General features: G+C 45.1%; 3 protein-coding genes across 14 annotated transcripts in view; all 3 read right to left on the bottom strand.

The window, feature by feature from the left end:
* Positions 1–2132: 2132 nt before the first annotated feature.
* LOC121592446 (protein shisa-5-like) lies at positions 2133–3370 on the bottom strand. The gene is made up of 2 exons (XM_041913884.1): positions 3048–3370; positions 2133–2966 (listed from the first exon to the last, which is right to left on the bottom strand). The coding sequence occupies exons 1-2, from the start codon at positions 3151–3153 to the stop codon at positions 2539–2541; spliced, it is 534 nt and encodes a 177-aa protein (XP_041769818.1). The 5' UTR covers positions 3154–3370; the 3' UTR covers positions 2133–2538.
* Positions 3371–3851: 481 nt separating this feature from the next.
* Positions 3852–5200, bottom strand: LOC121592447. The gene is made up of 2 exons (XM_041913885.1): positions 4943–5200; positions 3852–4869 (listed from the first exon to the last, which is right to left on the bottom strand). Exons 1-2 carry the CDS (start codon positions 5043–5045, stop codon positions 4511–4513), a joined length of 462 nt encoding a protein of 153 aa, XP_041769819.1. The 5' UTR covers positions 5046–5200; the 3' UTR covers positions 3852–4510.
* Positions 5201–8677: 3477 nt separating this feature from the next.
* Positions 8678–18320, bottom strand: part of LOC121592444 (myocyte-specific enhancer factor 2) — a 55344-nt gene continuing 45701 nt past the window's right edge. For 7 of the 12 annotated variants that reach the window (XM_041913871.1, XM_041913878.1, XM_041913875.1 and 4 more), the window contains 7 exons: positions 18053–18256; positions 17202–17529; positions 16977–17129; positions 15683–15825; positions 15387–15607; positions 14736–15202; positions 14372–14648 (listed from right to left, as the gene is read on the bottom strand). In XM_041913871.1, the coding sequence (XP_041769805.1) occupies positions 14476–14648; positions 14736–15202; positions 15387–15607; positions 15683–15825; positions 16977–17129; positions 17202–17529; positions 18053–18256 (1689 nt within the window). In that variant the 3' untranslated portion in view covers positions 14372–14475. Of the gene's footprint in view, positions 14649–14735; positions 15203–15386; positions 15608–15682; positions 15826–16976; positions 17130–17201; positions 17530–18052; positions 18257–18320 lie in introns of all 12 variants that reach the window. The other 5 variants (XM_041913883.1, XM_041913881.1, XM_041913882.1 and 2 more) reach the window with 5 other exon arrangements.

Raw genomic sequence — 18320 nt, 5'->3', positions numbered from 1 at the left:
TACGAAAGCTCCACCAACGAAAGCTCTCCTCCGTTGCTTCCCGCGAACAGCCGAACGATTCGCACACTAAGCGACGAACCTGCTACCCCTTCTACTGGTGGTTGTTTTTCAAGCGCAGTAGGCCATAATGTTTACAAATAAATCGTACCGTGCTGCTGGTGTGCATTCGCAGAAGATTCTCGGATCGTCGTTATGTCTTGAGGCGCGCGCGCGCGCTCGCTCGTTTGTGTTAGTAACAGCAGTAACAGGTAGTAGAACCACGACGATGGACTGCGCATTCCACCGCAAACCCTTCTGTGGGACACCGCACACAGGGGCAGGTGATCTTTCGCTGTGAAGATTGGATCATACACTTTTCACTCCCTCCCTCTGTTGCTTTTTTTATTGCTCGCCTTCCATCTTGTGTTGCCATATAAGCAGCAGGTTGCACACACTCGGCGTAATACGGCGTGCGTACTGGTTTGTGGGGCCGTGTATCGCGTTATCGGAATGCAGCAGTTGCAGTGTCGGATCGAGCCGTGGACGAATTCCTTTTTTAGAGCTCCACCTCCTTGGCGAAACGAGAGTGAAACGCATCGGATTCGGATTGGAGGTTTAACTAGTTCGGGGCAGCGTGGTTGGACTCTCCGCCAACTGGATTGCTACAACTGGAGTGCCCTTTAGCTATTCCATTCACGTAGCTGTTCTAATTCGAACTGAATTCTTTAATACCCATCGGCTACTGCGTTGTCGTCGCCGTCGCGCCTGATCCACATAGTGCAGGTGGTATTCTTGCCAGATGGACAGATGGATAATATTGCCCAAAAGTACATGGCTGTCCTTGCACCTAGCCACCGCAAGCTTTTGGTTAATATTTGCTGTAGAGAAACGGTGAAACAGTTGAAATTTAAGAGATAACATTTAACGCATATTTTCAGCTTTAAAACGAAATAATTTGCTCATAACGTATTAGCCTTGTTTCAAGTTGATATGCTTTAACAAACACAGCGAGAATGGCTAACAGTTCCAAGATGTCCAAGATCCTAAACAAATAGCAAAGGAGACGGCCTCACATACAGGTAACACATTTTTCGAATCCTAAAATAGCACAAACCAGGACCTTTATGAATGCGAACCTAAAAAACTTTTGAAGCTGATAACGAATGCGATAGTAAATATTTATGTACGCGTTAGGGAAGGTCAAAAATACGTCAACCAAACATGGTTCACAAACCAATCGAGCCGAATAAACAAACACAACGCCAAACAACGAACAAACAATCATCCGAACCGGCAAACTCGTTCGTTCCCGTCCATTTTCATGAGTGGACAGGAATGTATCCCTAGAATGCGTATTACAAAACAAAGACAATTTACTACATTTTGATATAGCACAAATGAATAAAAATGAGCACTACGGCGAACGTTCCCGGGAACGATCGTGTCCACCGGTATTCGTTCAATATGTCCAGAGTGTATTTCCAGATGTATCCATGCAGGCCACATCACGACTATGGGCTTCAGTCCTCGACCGACAAGAATATGAACATTTCTTCGCATTGATCATTAATCCATTGCAATACTGCTACGTATTTCAGTCGTACCCATGCGTCACACATATTTTAAATTCCCCTTTCGTCGATTTCGATACCTTCTTTACGACTGCGATACGAGACATGGGACCGGTTATAGATCGATTGACCCGGATGTCAAATTTCGCGCTTTGTATGTTATCTTCCTGTTTGATGTTGAAATGTAGACAGAAGAGTCCTTCTATATTACCTTGGATCTCGGTGTGCTTCGAATGTGTTAAGTCGTGTTTCACAATTTTAGATTAAATCTTATTTGAAACACACTTTTCACCGGAAATGCGAAAATAACAGGTAAACTTTTGCGACTAAACGGACATCATGAAATTGTTGACTTTCTTTCCGCTGGCTAAACCTCTCGTCACGTGGTATCCATGGCAACGAAAGCCAATTTTTTGTATCTCGATTTGCGATCTCCGAAGATGTCTCCGATTACTGTGATGCAGCCGCCGTAGCGCCGAAACATGCGAATAGTGGGATTCTTTCTGTTTTTTCTTGGTGGGTGTTCTTTTCGGATTTGCTCTAGCAAAATGGTGTGAACACAGCAAACTGCACAAAACAATATAATATTCGATAAACTGTATTAGTTCCCATAAAATTCCATAGCTTTTCACATATATCTGGTCTCGCTCATATCGCCCTCTGGGAAATACGATGTAACGTTGAATAAATCTTCAAATTCATAAATCGATAAATAATATACGAGTATTTCACTCCATGACACGAACACGGAACCCGATGCAATAACATCTTAATGCACGCTTACTGGAAGCAACTGCTTAACGGTAAATAAACTTACGCGGTACAGTCTAATAGATTAACACGGCGACAATTACGCTAGTTGCTCGTCTAGGATGGCACTAGGAAAGATTTCTTTCCTAAACCGCCTCCAGCGTGTGGTTCACTGTGGTTCACCGTTTGTTCCTGAACTTTAAGTCTCCTCTCCTGGGGCCCGTACGGCCATCGTCGTTTAACCCTTGAAGTCGGGATTGTAAGGTGCCTGCACTGGGTACGAGTTGTTAACCACTTGGTCGTAGCTGGGAGGATTCATCATCGCTGCGGATCCGGCAGCACCAGCGGGAGGAGCCGAGGCCGATGGTAGAATCGGAATCTGCATCTGCGAAGGAAGGGCCGGAAATTGGACGGAGGCGGCAGTGTTCGGCTGCGGTGGTGGCATCGACGTTGGGGCGGCGGACGTTTGGTACGGATAGTGCTGCATGTACGGCTGGGCAGGGTACGGTGCCGGGGAAGACGTTGGGTACGCAGTCGGCATTGCCGGATACGCCGCCGTCCCGGTCGGATGACCTTTAATGATAGCACCGGGTGGTGGTGGTGGTACGGTTTGTGTAGTTCCCGGTGGTGCAACGCGATGCACTTCCGAGGTTATTGTGATGGGTGCTACAAATGGAAATCAAACAAAAGCGGATAAGACGCCGGCCAATTCTCGAAAAGAAATAGCATCATCTCTACGCAACTTACTCGCTAACACCGCACCACTGTTGCTCCTCGTACAGCAACACCTGATACACCAGTAAACAATGAAGCCCACTATCATGGCACTGCCAACTACAGCAATCATATCCATCGCTAACTAAATTTTAATCTCGCTACAAACGGAAACGCTTCGCAAACAACACTGCTCTTTGGCGGTAGCTACTTTCAAGGTTAACTAACTTTACGATTCGATCGCGGTATTTTTTACAGCGAGCAAACTTTCCGTGAAGAGGAGGAAAGCAACCGATATGAATCACCTTTTGTTTTGCTGTTCGCTAAGCGCGGTTACACCCTGACAGTTGACAGTTTGACATTTTACTGTTTGACAGTTGTGTTCCACCAGCTTCGAAATGGTTGGTGTTACGATTCTTAATTTTTAATAGCAAGAGGTTGTAATAACCGAAAAAAGCAACTTAAAATGCATCACAAAGCTCTTCTCAAAAACACCAAAGTGATATTTGCCATTCTAGAACAGGTTTTCCGAGTATTTGGATGGGAAAGGAGGGTATCTCTATTTACCTCAGTCGATCCCAAGTCCGCCACTTGGGAATTATCGTTCTTTTTTTTTTGTTACACCAGGTGGCCAGATTTATTGAGGTTCATGATCATAAACTACAGGCAAGCTCCGAGATACGCGGGTACGGAGATATCTTTCGATCGAGATTTTACGAATCATTTCAAGCAAACTTACACCAACATTTACTATATTTTAGCTGAGAATCGCAAAATTCTTGTTTTTCGGATATGCCTTTCAAGATACCAAAAGATGAAATATGTAATCGATGTGAATATGAAGTAATGCAAAAAAGTATATTAAGAACTCGGTAAATTCCGGTAAAGTTGAATATATGTAGGAATTCAAAAATCGATAAGAAAATACGAGAGTATTTTACTCCATAAGTGCGATGCAATAACAACTAAATGCACGAATACTGGGAGCAAAAGCTTCGTCAATGGTCTAATGTAGTGGCTTGTGTGGATAAAGATGTTGGCAACGCTGATCCGATGCGATTTCATCGGACGAAATTCATATTATTTTCTTTTTTTTAGAATGAATGATAAAATATGAAAATCATCCAAATAATCACAATATAAGCCGATATGGCTTTTGACAGCAGCATCCGAAAAAATCGCATAAGATGGGCGTTGCCAAGGCCCTAAACGGCGTCCCACTATACTCGATTTTCGACGATCGAGTTGATCGGTTTGGGCACTTGTTGCTAGACAAATTCAGTACATTTTTCTCACATTGCCACAACATAAGACCACTGACTTGATATGGTACATAAACTTACGCGATACAGTCTAATAGATGCGGTAAAAAATGCGGTAAACGCTTGCCTACGATGGCACTAGGAAACATTCCTTTCCTAAAGCGTTTCCGCTGTTTTGTGTTTCACCGTTTGTTCCTTAACATTAAGATTCATTGTATGTATGGCCATCGTCGTTTAACCCTTGTAAGGAGCCTGTACTGGTTTAGTGTCACAAACCACTTGATTGTAGCTGGGTGGATTCATCATCGCTCCAGAACCATTTGGCGGAACCGGATAGTACATTTGCGGAGGAAGTTCCGGAAATTGGAGAGTGTTCGCTTGCGGTGGTGACATCGAGGACTTTTGATCCGAGAACTGCTGCTGCTGCTGCATGTTCTGCTCGTGTGGCTGTTGCATCATGTACGGAGTTGGGTATACCGGGTACGTCACAGTACCAGTCGGATGACGAAGAATGTAAGCACCGGGTGGCGGTACAATAGTTATAGATTGCGGTTGATCGCGAGGCTTTTCGGGGCTGCTTATTGTTGTGTGTGCTACAAATGTAAATCAGACCACGGATCAGATAAGCCACAAGGGGGTTCCCACACCACAATATGCGATACTTACTCACTATCACCGGACGATCATTCTTGCAACAGCAACATTTGATGCAACCGTAAATGCAGAACCCAAATATAATGAAAATGGTTATTATGATAAGATCAATCATCGTTATCTAAATTATGTGCGGAAAAAATGAAAAAAAAACCAACACACTCCTTTTGCCGATAGCTAATTTCAAGGCAAAACAACTTTACGAGGTGATCGCGGCTTTGTGCGCATCAAACGTGATCTTTACGAAAAGGAGAAGCTGCAACGCTATGAATCATCGTTAGTTTCGGGTATGGTTACAAGCTGATGGTTGACAGTTTGGCCATTTTGCTATTTGACGTTTATGCACCGTATAACTAGTTCGGCGTTTTAAAATTTTTCCTTTTATTACGTTTAAGAGGTTGTCGAAATCGAAATCCAGCAAATTTAAATGTGCAACAAATGTCTCTCAGAACAAAACTAGCATTGCAGTCAAATTGCAACAGATTTTCTGAGCGTTTTGAATGCGAAACGTCTCTACGTATATTCACACCTTGGTCGACACAGGCTACTTGGGAATCGTCGTTTCTTTTGTTTTGGTGCACATCCAAGAAAAAAGTAAACAAACCAAATGTTTTATGGAATTGCTTTAAGGAATTCACATATTTACATATTACCATACTTTTGATTAATTTTATTCATATTGCATCCCCCCATGTTTCCCTCTCTGTTTAGAGGGGTATGGTCAGTTTTTAACAGGCTCTTTTTTGTCATTCGAACTAACTGGAGGAGGAATTGTAGGGTTCGCCGAGAGTTGCGCAAAACCCCAATGATTGTACTGCTGTGCATCCGGTACGTGTACTGCAACGGGCGGAGAATATCCTTGTCCCGGAATTTCCTGCGTCACTATTACCGGTGCTGCAAATAATAACACGCTCAGAATACACCCAATCATACTTCGTATCAAACGCATCCTTATCCTTAGCAACGCATTTTGCACTTACCCATACGCCGCTGCTTGATAAAGCGCGCTATATAGTAGCCACCGATCAGGAAGAGGATGAAACATATTTTCAACGCCACCAGAACGACAATATCCATCGTGAGGCAGCTACGCGCAGCGGTAACTTTCGCACTGATTTCTCTGACTCATGAAAGCATACTACAACCAAGCATATTGTCTCACTCGATCCAAGTTGACGTTGGTGTGCTTCACACACTTGAACGTATTCGCTAGCCCCCAAGTTCAAACACGATCGTACCGGGCCATTATTTGCCGAATTCTTCTCCACATCAAACAAGTAAACAGGTTTTTGGTTAATGGGATTTTCAAGAAGTATTCGCACTCTTTCGGATTTGAATTCTCGGTATTGTCGTCAATACGCATGTTTCTTTTTTTTTTGTTGTACATCTAATATATTTATTTATTTGTGTCTTCCTTCCTTCCCTTCTTTCTCGTTTCAGTGCAGCTGCTTCGCCATCACCCTTCAGCGTCGTCTTATACAAGGTTAGTTCCACCCGGTTCTTTTCCCCCTTTCGTTCGGTGATGGGTACACACGGCTATAGACATGCATATATACCGCCAATACAGCGAGAGAGCAAAATGGGAAAAGGATTCCGTGGGCATGTGTTATACGGCGGATCGGAAACTAATACAATACAACATTCCTGCCTCTTCTCTAACGATATGGGTAACAGTTTGGTAACATATATATAAAAAAAATACATTCTACTCCTACAACTTGTCTCATAAGTGCCCCTTTCCCTTGGCAAACATTGCAACAGAAACAAATCGTCGTCGTCGTCCTTTCTTCGTTCAAAGGACCCCACCATACAGACTGATCTAGGTCCGAGGGAACGTCCCGGAAGGATTGATCGTCGATGAAATCTATAACGATTTTAGTATAGCATCTTTTTCAACAAATACAAATGATCAACTTAGTTGTTGGCATAAACTATACGTAGTCTCACGTAATCGCAGCCGGGGATTGACGCCATTTTTTTTCATATTACAAGGTACCAAATTTTTTCTTCTTCTGTTCATTCTTATCCTTCACATATACACACCCACACATGCACACACATCCACACACAAACGTACACCCACGTACACTCTTCCTTATATCGTGTTCGTCTCGAATTGTTTGAATCCAGTGTCGAGAGTAGAATTTGTTGTAAATGGCATTTATCCTACCGAAGGAAGGGAAAAGCAACACTTAGAGTGTTTTGTTGTATTGTATTGGATTGTGTACCGGTGTCCTCGTACAAAACCTCGTAACGTATATCACTTAAACATCCTGTACACCTAACAAGGGGAGGAGGGATTTGTTTTTGTTTTTTTACTCTTTTACGTTATTTTCAGTGTTTTTGGGGTTTGTTTTTACAACACACTCTTCATTTGGACCGCACCATGCTTTCGATCGAAGCAGGCGGCTGGCGGCTAAATTTGCTGCGAGAATGATTCAAACTCCACAGTACGTCACAAAAAAGGGGATTTTTGGTTTTGCACATCAAAGGAACATTGATTTTGGTTTTGTTTTTGGTTTGCAAATACAGCGCACATTGTTCACTTCCTTCCTTGTGTCTTGGCGCATGATCGTGTTTTTTATCATACAATCTTACAATACAATCATACAAACACAGAATCACACACACGCACACAGAGAGACAGAGACATAGACACAGACAACTGGTTCTTGTGATCTCTTGTTTCACTTGTTTACACTAAGCTCATTGAGTTTGGTTTAGTTGGTTGTGTGTTGTTTAGTTTGTATGTCTGTTAGAACACTGTGTCCTTCCATTCTTCAAGTTATAATCTCAACTCTAAACTCTCTTCTATGTTTCTTCACGTTCCGTGAACTGTGTAGTTCGTCATAGTATTCTCCTTTTCTCGTTTATTGGTTCTTTTATGTTTGTTTCTTCGCTTTTCTCGCTTCATTGGTTTTCTTGCACGTGTTACGAGTTTCTTTGAAACAGGCACAACTTGTTGTCGTATTTGTTTGTGTTTTCTTTTTTAGTTTTAGTCGGTTTTTCCGACTTACAAATCTTTCCCAACTTACCTGTGTCCTGTTTTTTAAACTGTATTTTTGTACAAATTCGTCATTCATCATGTTCGCTTTTATTCTTTTACCCCTGTCTGCCACACACGAATCGTCAAAGGACGACGGCGCTCAAAGGGAGGGTTGCTAAATTTGTTCATTATCTTTAGTATGTTTCACAGCATATGTGCCTGGGTTTGTTTTTTTTCTTTCTCCTTTAATTCAAGTGTGTATTTTATCGTTTCTCCTTAGCATACTCCAAAAGCACGCTACTTTTCCAACTCTTTCTTTTCCATTCATTCGGTCTATGTTCTTCTATCGGAACCTACTAGGAGTGTCGCTTTACAGTTGCCACTTTAATACGGGAAACTCTGCTGGTCCCATGCTTTTCCCCATTTGAGGGGGTTTTCTTTTCTTTTCACTATTCTCTCGCTCCCTAGCTTGCATACACACTATCCTTGCCTATTTATGTATGTATGTATATATAAATCTAGCCTCGGTACTATAATCGATAAATAAGGTTTTTCTGCTTGCACTCGCGGTGTGGCTATCAGGAATCGCAGGAAGAGATAGTTACTAATTAGTAAGGTTTTTCGATTTCGTATCTTTTTTGCGCGCGATCGCGTCGCGGTACGCGGAGGTTTGTTTCTTTTACACAATTTGGTTCATCAGGCTCGTTTCATAAGTGCTCGAAGATCGTCAGGTCATCGTGTCATGCAACAAGAATGGGAACGGTTTTTTTTGTTTGTTTGTTTGTTGTGTGCAGTGCCTTCCTCTGCCCAGTGGATTTGAAGCTTTTGTAACGCTTCCGTTTCCTCTTTCTACCGCCGGTGCTGGTCTGGTTTGAGAAGCGTTATCATCAAAACGGACATTTGCTTCCTTTTGTGTGGATTCGTGTGCTGCTCACTTTGTTGAGTTTATTGTGTTTATTCCCATTGTTTTTTTTTTGCACGGTAACTGTGTGAATTCTCTTTCAGTGTTAGACGTATCTGTCTTAGGACCTACACAGTGCGGTCCCATCCAACGACGGGGGACATGAAAAAGTATGGAGCTTTGAACTATTCTCTACAGCCTTTGGTTCAGCCAGGCAGCAAATGCACAAATATGAATATCAAAGATTCAACGCTCTGTTTAAGCCCTGTTTAAGCAACCCCGTGAAGGATTTGGTGGCATCTGGTGGCAAAATCTAACAAACGATAACACAATCTCATGGATTGCCGCCTTCCATTGAAAATCACAGGTTTAATTTGGGACAGGGAGGAAGTGACTGCGACGGGGGGATGCAGGAGTTAAGGGGGAGGGGGGTGGGAGATTGCGTGTATGCCCAAAACTAGAATATTCTAGCCATCTGTAGGATCATATCCTTTTTGCAACAACACAACGGGATCAACAAGAGTTATTTTGAGGAAAAGGTGTAAATATTGTTCCATACTCTTGTGCTCTCCTCTTCCCTCGGTACGCTTTTGTTCCAAAGAAAAAGGAAAATTAGTTTTTCTGTTCACCATTTTCCAATTCTAGTTACGCTTCCGCTGTGTTATGGGGCCTGTGTTTTGCTTCTTCTTCTTCTTCTTCTTGTTAGCTTCCTTTTCTTGTTTTGTTTTTCTTCTTAATTTCTTCATGTTTTGTACATAGGCACTGTGTTTAAGGCATCTACAAAGTGGAGGTAATAATTAACATTCATACAAATTTCGACGAATCGTGCTTCTGCTTATTGTTTTCATCTTTCCAAGTGAGTGGGGGAGGAGGGGGAGGGGAGGTGTTGGAGCTCCGCTTTTGGCTCTCATTCTCTCCCTCTCTCTCTCTTTCTCTCTCTTCCTTTATCTTAGGTAGCCGTGGTGAAAGTTTTTGGAAGATGAATTGGCTATCGTTTCGCTGCAATAAAAACAGCGCCAGTTTTGTGTTTTTGTTTTAATTACCATTTGTGTTTTTGTGTGTTGTGTATGTTGCCGACTCCATCGAATTTTGAAAACGGGATGAAGGAAGGTGCAATAAACCGTAACAAAATAAGGGGGGGTGTTTCGAGAGCAGATGCAGCAGGGTGGGGTAGATAGTAAACAGTTTGTCCTCTACTACTTCCTCTAGCACACTGTTACGGTGCACCTCTTCATCATTTCTGGTTAATTTGATGAGCAATTTTTCCATCCTGTTTTTGTCTCTCTCACACACACGAATACTCATACACACATTCACGCGCACACACTAATTCACAGACGCACATATCATTCACTCGAAACAGGGGTTATCAAAACATCGGATAGTTTCGGAGTTTTTCTCTTGCCACTACTGTCACTCCGTCGCCATGTTTGCTATGATTTGTGCCATGTTATGCTCTCCCCAATCGCTCTTTTTTTTCTGAGTGGTAAACTTCGATCTTCGCTGGAGGGATTCTTTTTGACAACGCTGCGCAATGTACGCAATTCTAGAGCGGTTGGGACTGTTTTCACTAAGCATAATGCAACCCCTGCTGCGTAATAATGTACAGTCAGCCATTTTCTACCTACCGAGCACGGCATCTTCTCTCCCTCTCGTTTGGCCGTTCTACTACAGAGCAACCGACCGACTGACTACACAAATCGTTGCACACTCAACACGCTGTATCGCTTGTGCCGCCTTCCGCCTGTGGTGGGATCATGTTAGCATTGACATTTGAAAGCATTTCTCCCTACGGCAGCTGTGTGTCCGCACAGAGAGCTTTTGAAACGGATATGAACTGAAAACGATAAATAAGTAAATTAATAAATACAATTGGCTAAAAACAAGATACTTACAAAACAAGGAGGAAAAATCAAAACAAAACAAACAAATCATATTCAAGAAATCAAAGACCAATCTTTACTGTCTCACATTCTTTTCAACGTGTTCTGCCACATTTTTTCTTTAAATCCGTTTGCTTGGGAGCGAGATGCATCGTGACGCGTTCACACACACAAAAAGAAAAAAAAAACCTATTTAAACTATTATAAACTATTATGACTGGAAAGGAAGAAAACACTATTCTCAACCTACGCGGAAGTATACGAGCAGCAGCAGCACTAGCAGCACAGTCAGTAGTAACCGCTGAACTGCAACACACTTTCTTCCAGTACACGTGCATGCCCTGGACAAGGGGACCATCTTCGCTCGGCATTGCCATTTTTTGTTTTTTGCTTGGAAGACGCACACGAACCGGCATCTTCCGTTCTAATCGCCCTTGTCTAATGGATCGTGGCCACGCGCGTGTTCTTCGCTGGCTAAGTGTGTGGGTTTGTTTGTCTCTGCTGTTCGTTTTTCGTTCCTACACAATATACAATATTTCATACGAATGAAAGTGAAATTAGTGGATGTTTTTCTGGAGTACATCACTCCAAAAACTCAGCGCAACACACGCACACACACACATGAAGCGGGGGATGGTTCAATGTGATAGAATCAGATTAAGAAAAAAAAGGAGTTTAAAACACGGTTGGCAAACACGGGTGTAGCCCCTAACACTTTGCTGTTACACGGTAGTAGTTAATAGAGTAATAGATCAAATAAATATCATTCTTTGTAGCACTAGCCTAAACCTAAGCTGATCTCACCCCGTCCGGCTGCTTCACCGTGTCTCCCACCCCCCCCCAAATTCCAAATATCTTATCCAACTCTCGCCGGTAGTGCTTGTACTACCTTCATACTACACACTATAGCCACCTAGGCTACTACTACTACTACTAAGGGATTCTACTATTGCACGCACTGGCGGTTTCCGCTAGCGAATACGGCGACACAATGCGTTCACACCCACTGGCGCAGCGGGAGGGAGCGCAGCGTATTTGAACGTGAAAGCGGTAAAACAAATAAAACAAATTCAAAAACTTACAAAACTATCTTGCACCGAGGCGCGTGTTGCGTCGTTTCAACGCGTTTCGTTCCGCTTGCCGGTTTTGCCTAAGCAGCGAAACATCCCAAACCGAACCCCCTGATCTGGATGCTTTTTTTGTTTGTTTGTTTGTCTGATCGTCTGTGTGACAATGGTGTCTGTCTGTAGTGTGTTTTTGCATGTTCTTTTCTAAACAATAAGAAAATAGTACCTACACGAGTTTTTAAAACAAAAAAGAACAAACCGTACATAAAACTAAGAAAATGAAACCGGGTGAGGGAAGTAAGCAAACGGAGGGAGGAAAAGAACGTAGCTAACAAACAATGAAGACAAAAAAAAAACATAAGCTACACAACATACAGAAAACGGTATTACATATCTACCGGCGGACACAGACATTGTGTGTATGTGAGTGGCCTGCAATACTCTCCACCCCTTTTTCCAGCGTTCCTTCCTTCCTTCCCTGACCGACGCTTTGACTGACTTTTTTGTTTTTGTTTTGTTTTACTACTAAGGCTAAATTGTTTGTCCTGCGACATGTCTCCGATCATGATCATCATACACAATCATCATCATCACCATCCGGCGGCTATTTGCAGCATAATATGCTTTCTGTACTATGCTGCAGTGTTTGTTCTTCTTCGCACTTTTCCACCCTTTTTTTGTTTTGCTATCGTAAAATATACAGAGACGTTATCCTATTAATGGCACACAAACTAGGTTTCTTCTTTTTTCTTTTTTTTACGCTTTTGTTTTGCTTTGCTTTGCTTTAGTACGTTTTATGCTACCATGCTCTTTCTTCGCATTCGGGTTGCTGCTCTGCACACCGCTGGTTTTGTTTTCTCCTTGGTTTCTTCTTCTTCTTCTTCTTCTGTTTTTGCACTACATGAAATATCTAGTCCTATTTCCTACTACGTAGACGGGCTTTTTTCTCTCTCGCTTATTTGTTCCTTGTCTCTAATTGCAGCAAATCAACAGTTTTGAAATAGCTATTTGGGTTCTTCTCCTCACCGTTTTATGCTTTTCACTTTACAATTTACAGCTTGGATGATTGTAGCATTTGGGTAATTATATTGTTTTGTGTTCCCCTATTCATCCTTTTCCATACTTTGTATAGACGTTTCTTTCCATCTCATGGTTGTTGTTTTCTTTTCCTCATCTACCTCACAATTGGCAACACCAGGAGCACACAGCTTTATATACTAGTTTTGTACGATCATTGTCGTAGTAGTAGTAGTAGTAGTGGGGCCAATTTGAATCGTTTGTCAGCTTCATATTATGTTTGATATGTTTGGCTCGGGAGTAATGCCAATTTGTAACCCTGCGTCTCCCTGCTGGCGACTGCGACTGCTGACAAGTCAACATCAATCTACACCGATCTCGCGCACGGAATAGGGCTGGTGAACGATGAGATTTTTGAAAAGCTAACAAACACCGTCACATCCAGATAGAAAGTAGAGGATCCAACATGCAACGCTGGGGATGGTGGGTGTTGGGAAGCGGGACCCGTCCTCTGTGGTCCGCGCACAATAAGCTGGAAGATTCGCTGAGCATTTGGAGCGAGCGAGCGGTGAAACCAATCGTTGCGATCGCCTTTCCTCTTGGACACGCGCGTGTAGTATGTGTCACTGGGAAGAACATACAATATGGCCACAACCTCACATACAGATACAGATATACAACCACACACACACACGCACACACACGCACACTCAAACTTATACAATCGTAAGGGAATTGTTTGAAGGATCGTGTATGGCGAGAGATAAACGTTCTCGCGAGGTTTTTCACGGCTCCATCTCCCGCATCCACGCATCCTTCCATGCTCTCTTGCCAGCGTTCTACTATTCTTCTACCCAATGAATCTCGTGCCTTGAATTGACGTTTTACAATCATCGATAACTCTAACGCTTCCCAAACGTAGGAGCAGCAACGGGCAAGTGTAGCGATTCCTGTAACCTCTTTCCTCTCTCTCTGTTTTACTTTCTGCTTAACGATAATGACTTCTCCTCAACCATTGACTTCAGTAACTATAATATCTCATGTCTTCTGTGGACACTGTGTGCCGGGTGTTGGCTTAAGCTCTCGGTGGTGCACGGTCGGTCGGGCGTACCTCAGTAGTGCTGCTGCATCGCTATTGCCTGCGACTGCCCGTCAACGGAACCGGACGGACCGGGCGTTACACCCGGCGAGGGCGAATGACTTCCCTGCAGATGCTTCGGTTCGCTGCTGTTGCTGTTGTGGTTGTGATATGGTGACGTGGGCTGACTCGAGTAGCCATGGTTACTGTTGTTGCCGCTGCTTCCAGCATGGTGCTGCTGCTGATGATGGTGCTGTTGCTGCACCTGATGATGATGATGATGATGATGGTGTTGATTATAGAAGGGATGCAAGAGTTGGGACGAATGTTGTTGCTGCTGCTGATGGTGGTGGTGCTGTTGCTGTTGCTGCAGATTATGATGATGATACTGGTGCGCACTGCCACCGTGACCGTGCAGATGCTGGTGAAGCTTATGCGTAAAGTTGGCCACACTGCTGCTGCCCATCCCGCCGTCGCTGGTATTGCTACCGTCCGCATCCGATATTACCACCACGTGGTTTGAGTTGTCATCCAGGTAGCATGCCGAACCGTCCGCTCCACGATTGCCGCTGCCTGCACCACCGCCGCCGCCACCGCCGCCAGTCTTTAGGGGCTATGTGGCCCAACCCTCCGATATTCTTGGTCTTTTATGTGCCTGGGCGGTGGGGGTGTCGTACTCGGGCAGATGGCTACCGCCGGTACTGAGATGCCGGATGTCCACCGGGGAGGGTGCGTTCGTTGGCGTCACGGAACCTGCCAGGTGCCCACCGATAGGCATATAAGAGTCTGCGTTAAACATTGAATCAGTATCGAAAAATAAGCCGCACCGCGTATTACTACTACTACTACTACTACTACTACAAACACACTTACCCGGTGTCGGCGTTAGATGGCCGGTCGAGGAAGGACGCGAATGTATCAGGTGGGAGTGGTTCAGGTTCGCTCCTAGTGAGCTCGTCCCCGCACCACCACCGCCGCCGCCACCTCCTCCACCTCCCGTCACAACCACATTGCCCATGGCGGTCAGCTGCTGGGCGCCGTTCTGTTGCTGACTGTTGCCGCTTCCATTGTTGTTGCTGCCGCTGTTCGCATTGACACCCGTCGCCGTGGAGGACGCACCGCCACCGCTCGCCGACTGGACGCCATTTGCGCCCGGTGCCGAACCGCTTGCCCCGCTGCTACTGCCACCACCAGGCGCACCACCGTGATGGTGGGAGTTGTTGTGGTGGTCCCTGGGCGGTGAGATCGGTTCCGCCTTAATCTTCACCGACAGGGGCGAAGTCGACGGCGGAGGCGTACTGTTCGACACAGCTAGATGGGGCAAACCGCTGAAAAGTATTCTGAGTAAGTTCAACGCCCATTAACGCACCAAATGCCTAATCACACATACACAGACACACATACGCACAACCCATTCGAGATGGAACGTTCGCACCACACACACACACACACATAACCCTCTCCCAACGAGCACATATAGTTTTTGTTTTTGTGTTTGTTCGTCTGTGGCTTGTATATAGCTACCTCGAGTGCTGGAGACTGCCCATGGCGGCGGCTGCGGCTGCCGCGGACGTGTTTTGGCTGTGACTGGATGCCGCACTCCACGGGCCGATCATGATGTCCGGGTTGAGCGAAAAGTCCTGCGCACCGAACGAGCCGAGCGTGGTGGTATAGTTGGTGAGTCCCGGTATCGGTGTCTGCAGTGCCACGACCGGCGTGTTTAAATTCGTCTGTTGCCGCGTATGCTAGAAAACGGAACAGAGGGGAAAGGAATAGGTTTAGTAAGTGCAGTATAGGAGTTATCTGCAACAGCGACTTACTTCCACGTATGAAATGTCATCTGCCGTGATGGTCGGATTCATCGGGGCCGGTATCACTACCCGCAACGACCGCGAACCGGAGCTGCCACTGCCACCCGACGGGCTTTGCTTGATCGTTTGCACTGCATTATCGAAATGGAACTCTGTTTGAAAGTACGATACTTGACGATTACTGTTGTTACTACTTGTGCTTACTATTTCCATTTTCGCTTTACTTTTAACGCTCTCTCCCCCCCCCACACACACACACACTCTCCGCAATCCGGTGAGTCTTTTCGGCCCACCAAGAGGAGTAGTGTGCCATTCGGTTAGTGTATCATGTATCGCCACATTCGCAAAACATGCCATGTTGTAAAACGCAGACCAGAAAGCTAAGCCTAGCGCAATAAGTAATAGTGCAACTCTGCTGTTGTTCATTGGAATCATTAGTGCATGGATAAACGCTATTAACAAACACACACACGCACACACAAAGAAAAGGCGGGAAGAAAGCACTCCTTTTCTCCCACACGCATGCAAGTTGATCGTTAAAACAGCGCTCTCGTCACCCACACACATTTGTGTGAGTTGTGAGCCTTTCCGGCTACATGGGGAAGGGGTCAGGAAGCAACACAGCAAACGTACGAGGAGGGTCGGGGTTTCCTCTTGCCGCAATCATTATTTATCCACGCCATGCACGTTATCCTACGGTTTTGCTTGCTTTTGCCTAACACTTTGATCTATCGTTACGCAGAAACAAACACACAAACACACAAATAACGGCAAGCGTAATGTGTGCATCGGACGCTGGGAGTTTTTTTAAATGCATTTCCGGTTGCACTCTGCCGCAGAGTAACTCGCCCCCCCCCCCCCCCCCAGATGACCCTTGAACTTTTTAGCGCCGATATTAATAGATTTGCATTAACGACTTTTTCTGCTTTTTTCTGCCGTGCGCGAAGCTAACTGCATCATAATTGCAATGTCACGCTATGTATGTGCGCGCTTGGTGACATGGTAGGAGTTTCGCGAGCTCGTTGGAATCGGAATTGAATTAAGCGACTTTTGCACCGCCGGAAGTGTGGTGGCGCGTTCATTTTCATTTTTCCATCCAGATCCCAGCAGTGGGCACAGTTTTGCTGTTTTAAAAAGGGTCGCCCTTTAGCGCTTTCTTTTATCACAGCTCCGCTTGTACGCACTCGCGCGAGAGGTTGTGTGGCTCGAGAGGTTAAAGGAAAGGAAGGTAATGGTAATAGCAGCACGCAAAAACACTCACACAATTGAGTTAATACAAAAAACGGGGGAAAACCATGCTTACTTTTGTTATGCGTGTTATGGGAGTTATTGTTATTGTTATGCGCCTGATGAGAGCCAATACCTGGACTCGGACCGGGACTGGGAGATCCACCGAGGGGCGATGCCGAATGGGGATAGCCGTTTGACATTTCCAATATACCGCCGGAGGGATACACTGTAAAAACAAAGGGCAGAGAGGAAGAAAGGATACACATTCGTTCGTTTCGATTTCAGAGCTTAAACTTACCCGAATCCGTCTCGGAGCTGGAGGGCCGTGGACTAATACTATTGTGTGCCATCTGGGGGCTGCTCTGCAGCATCGAGTCGTTGTACGTGCCGATCACGGGCACCGACACCGGCACCGACACCGGCAGCGAGTAGCTGTTCGTCGCCATGTTCGGCCGGGCGCCGCCCGCCGTCAGCTGCTGGTTGCGCTGCATCATGATCTGAAAGTCCTCGTCGATCTTGTTGTACTTGGCCTCGGTGCGGGGCGTGAGCGTGTAGCTGTCCTCCGGTTCCGGCGAGTCCGGCGACATCGTGCCGTTTTTGTTTTCTTTCTGCGCGTTTACCTGCAACTGTAAGCAGACAGGCCTTACAAGAATACGGACCGGGTGGCTTTCGGCGAGACGCTTCCCACGCTTGGCATCACTGGTTGAAACCACAATATTACCGCACACAAAACCAGGCACAACAGAACAGAAAAAAACTGGCGCGCATTATGTTTTTGAAGCTTTTTTTTGGGGAAAAATGCACACATGCAAAAAAGGGGAACGGGAGATTGGAGTTGTTTTCGCTTGGGAAAGTGGTTTGAAGCTTTTTGTCTACTTTTGGTTTATAAAGATAACTCGTTCAAACTCTCTACTATGTTAGTGCTAACTGGGGGAAATCGAAATCTTTGCAGCAACGAGCGCGCAATTCCGTCCATTGGGACGGGGTTAGAAAAGCCAAAAAATATGGGAGGAACGGGTATAAGAAGGTGTAAAACAGAATGCAACCACTCGCAACAACACGCAACAACGTACGCACGCCCGACAGTGCAGTAATAAACGGGTTCGGTCAATGAGGTCAAAAGGTCAGCAGTCACACCGTTAGAGGTACCTCAATAATGTTCTTGTTCGTCAGCGACTCGTGCGGCTCGTTGTACTCGGTGTACTTCAGCAGCACCTTGTCCATGTCCGTGCTGGCGTACTGGTACAGCTTGTTGCTGCTGCTGAAGATGATCAGCGCAATCTCGCAGTCGCACAGCACCGACAGCTCGTACGCCTTCTTCATCACGCCAAACTTGCGCTTGTTGAACGTCACCTATAAGAGAACACACCGGGTTAGGAGAGGAGTTTCGGAAGATCGTGTCGGGTGTGTGTCTTAC

The sequence above is a fragment of the Anopheles merus genome, chromosome 2L, assembly GCF_017562075.2.
Source record: "Anopheles merus strain MAF chromosome 2L, AmerM5.1, whole genome shotgun sequence".
NCBI classification, from domain to species: Eukaryota; Metazoa; Arthropoda; class Insecta; order Diptera; family Culicidae; genus Anopheles; species Anopheles merus.
Note: the sequence above shows the minus strand (reverse complement) of the source record. Positions and strands in the feature narration are given on the sequence as shown.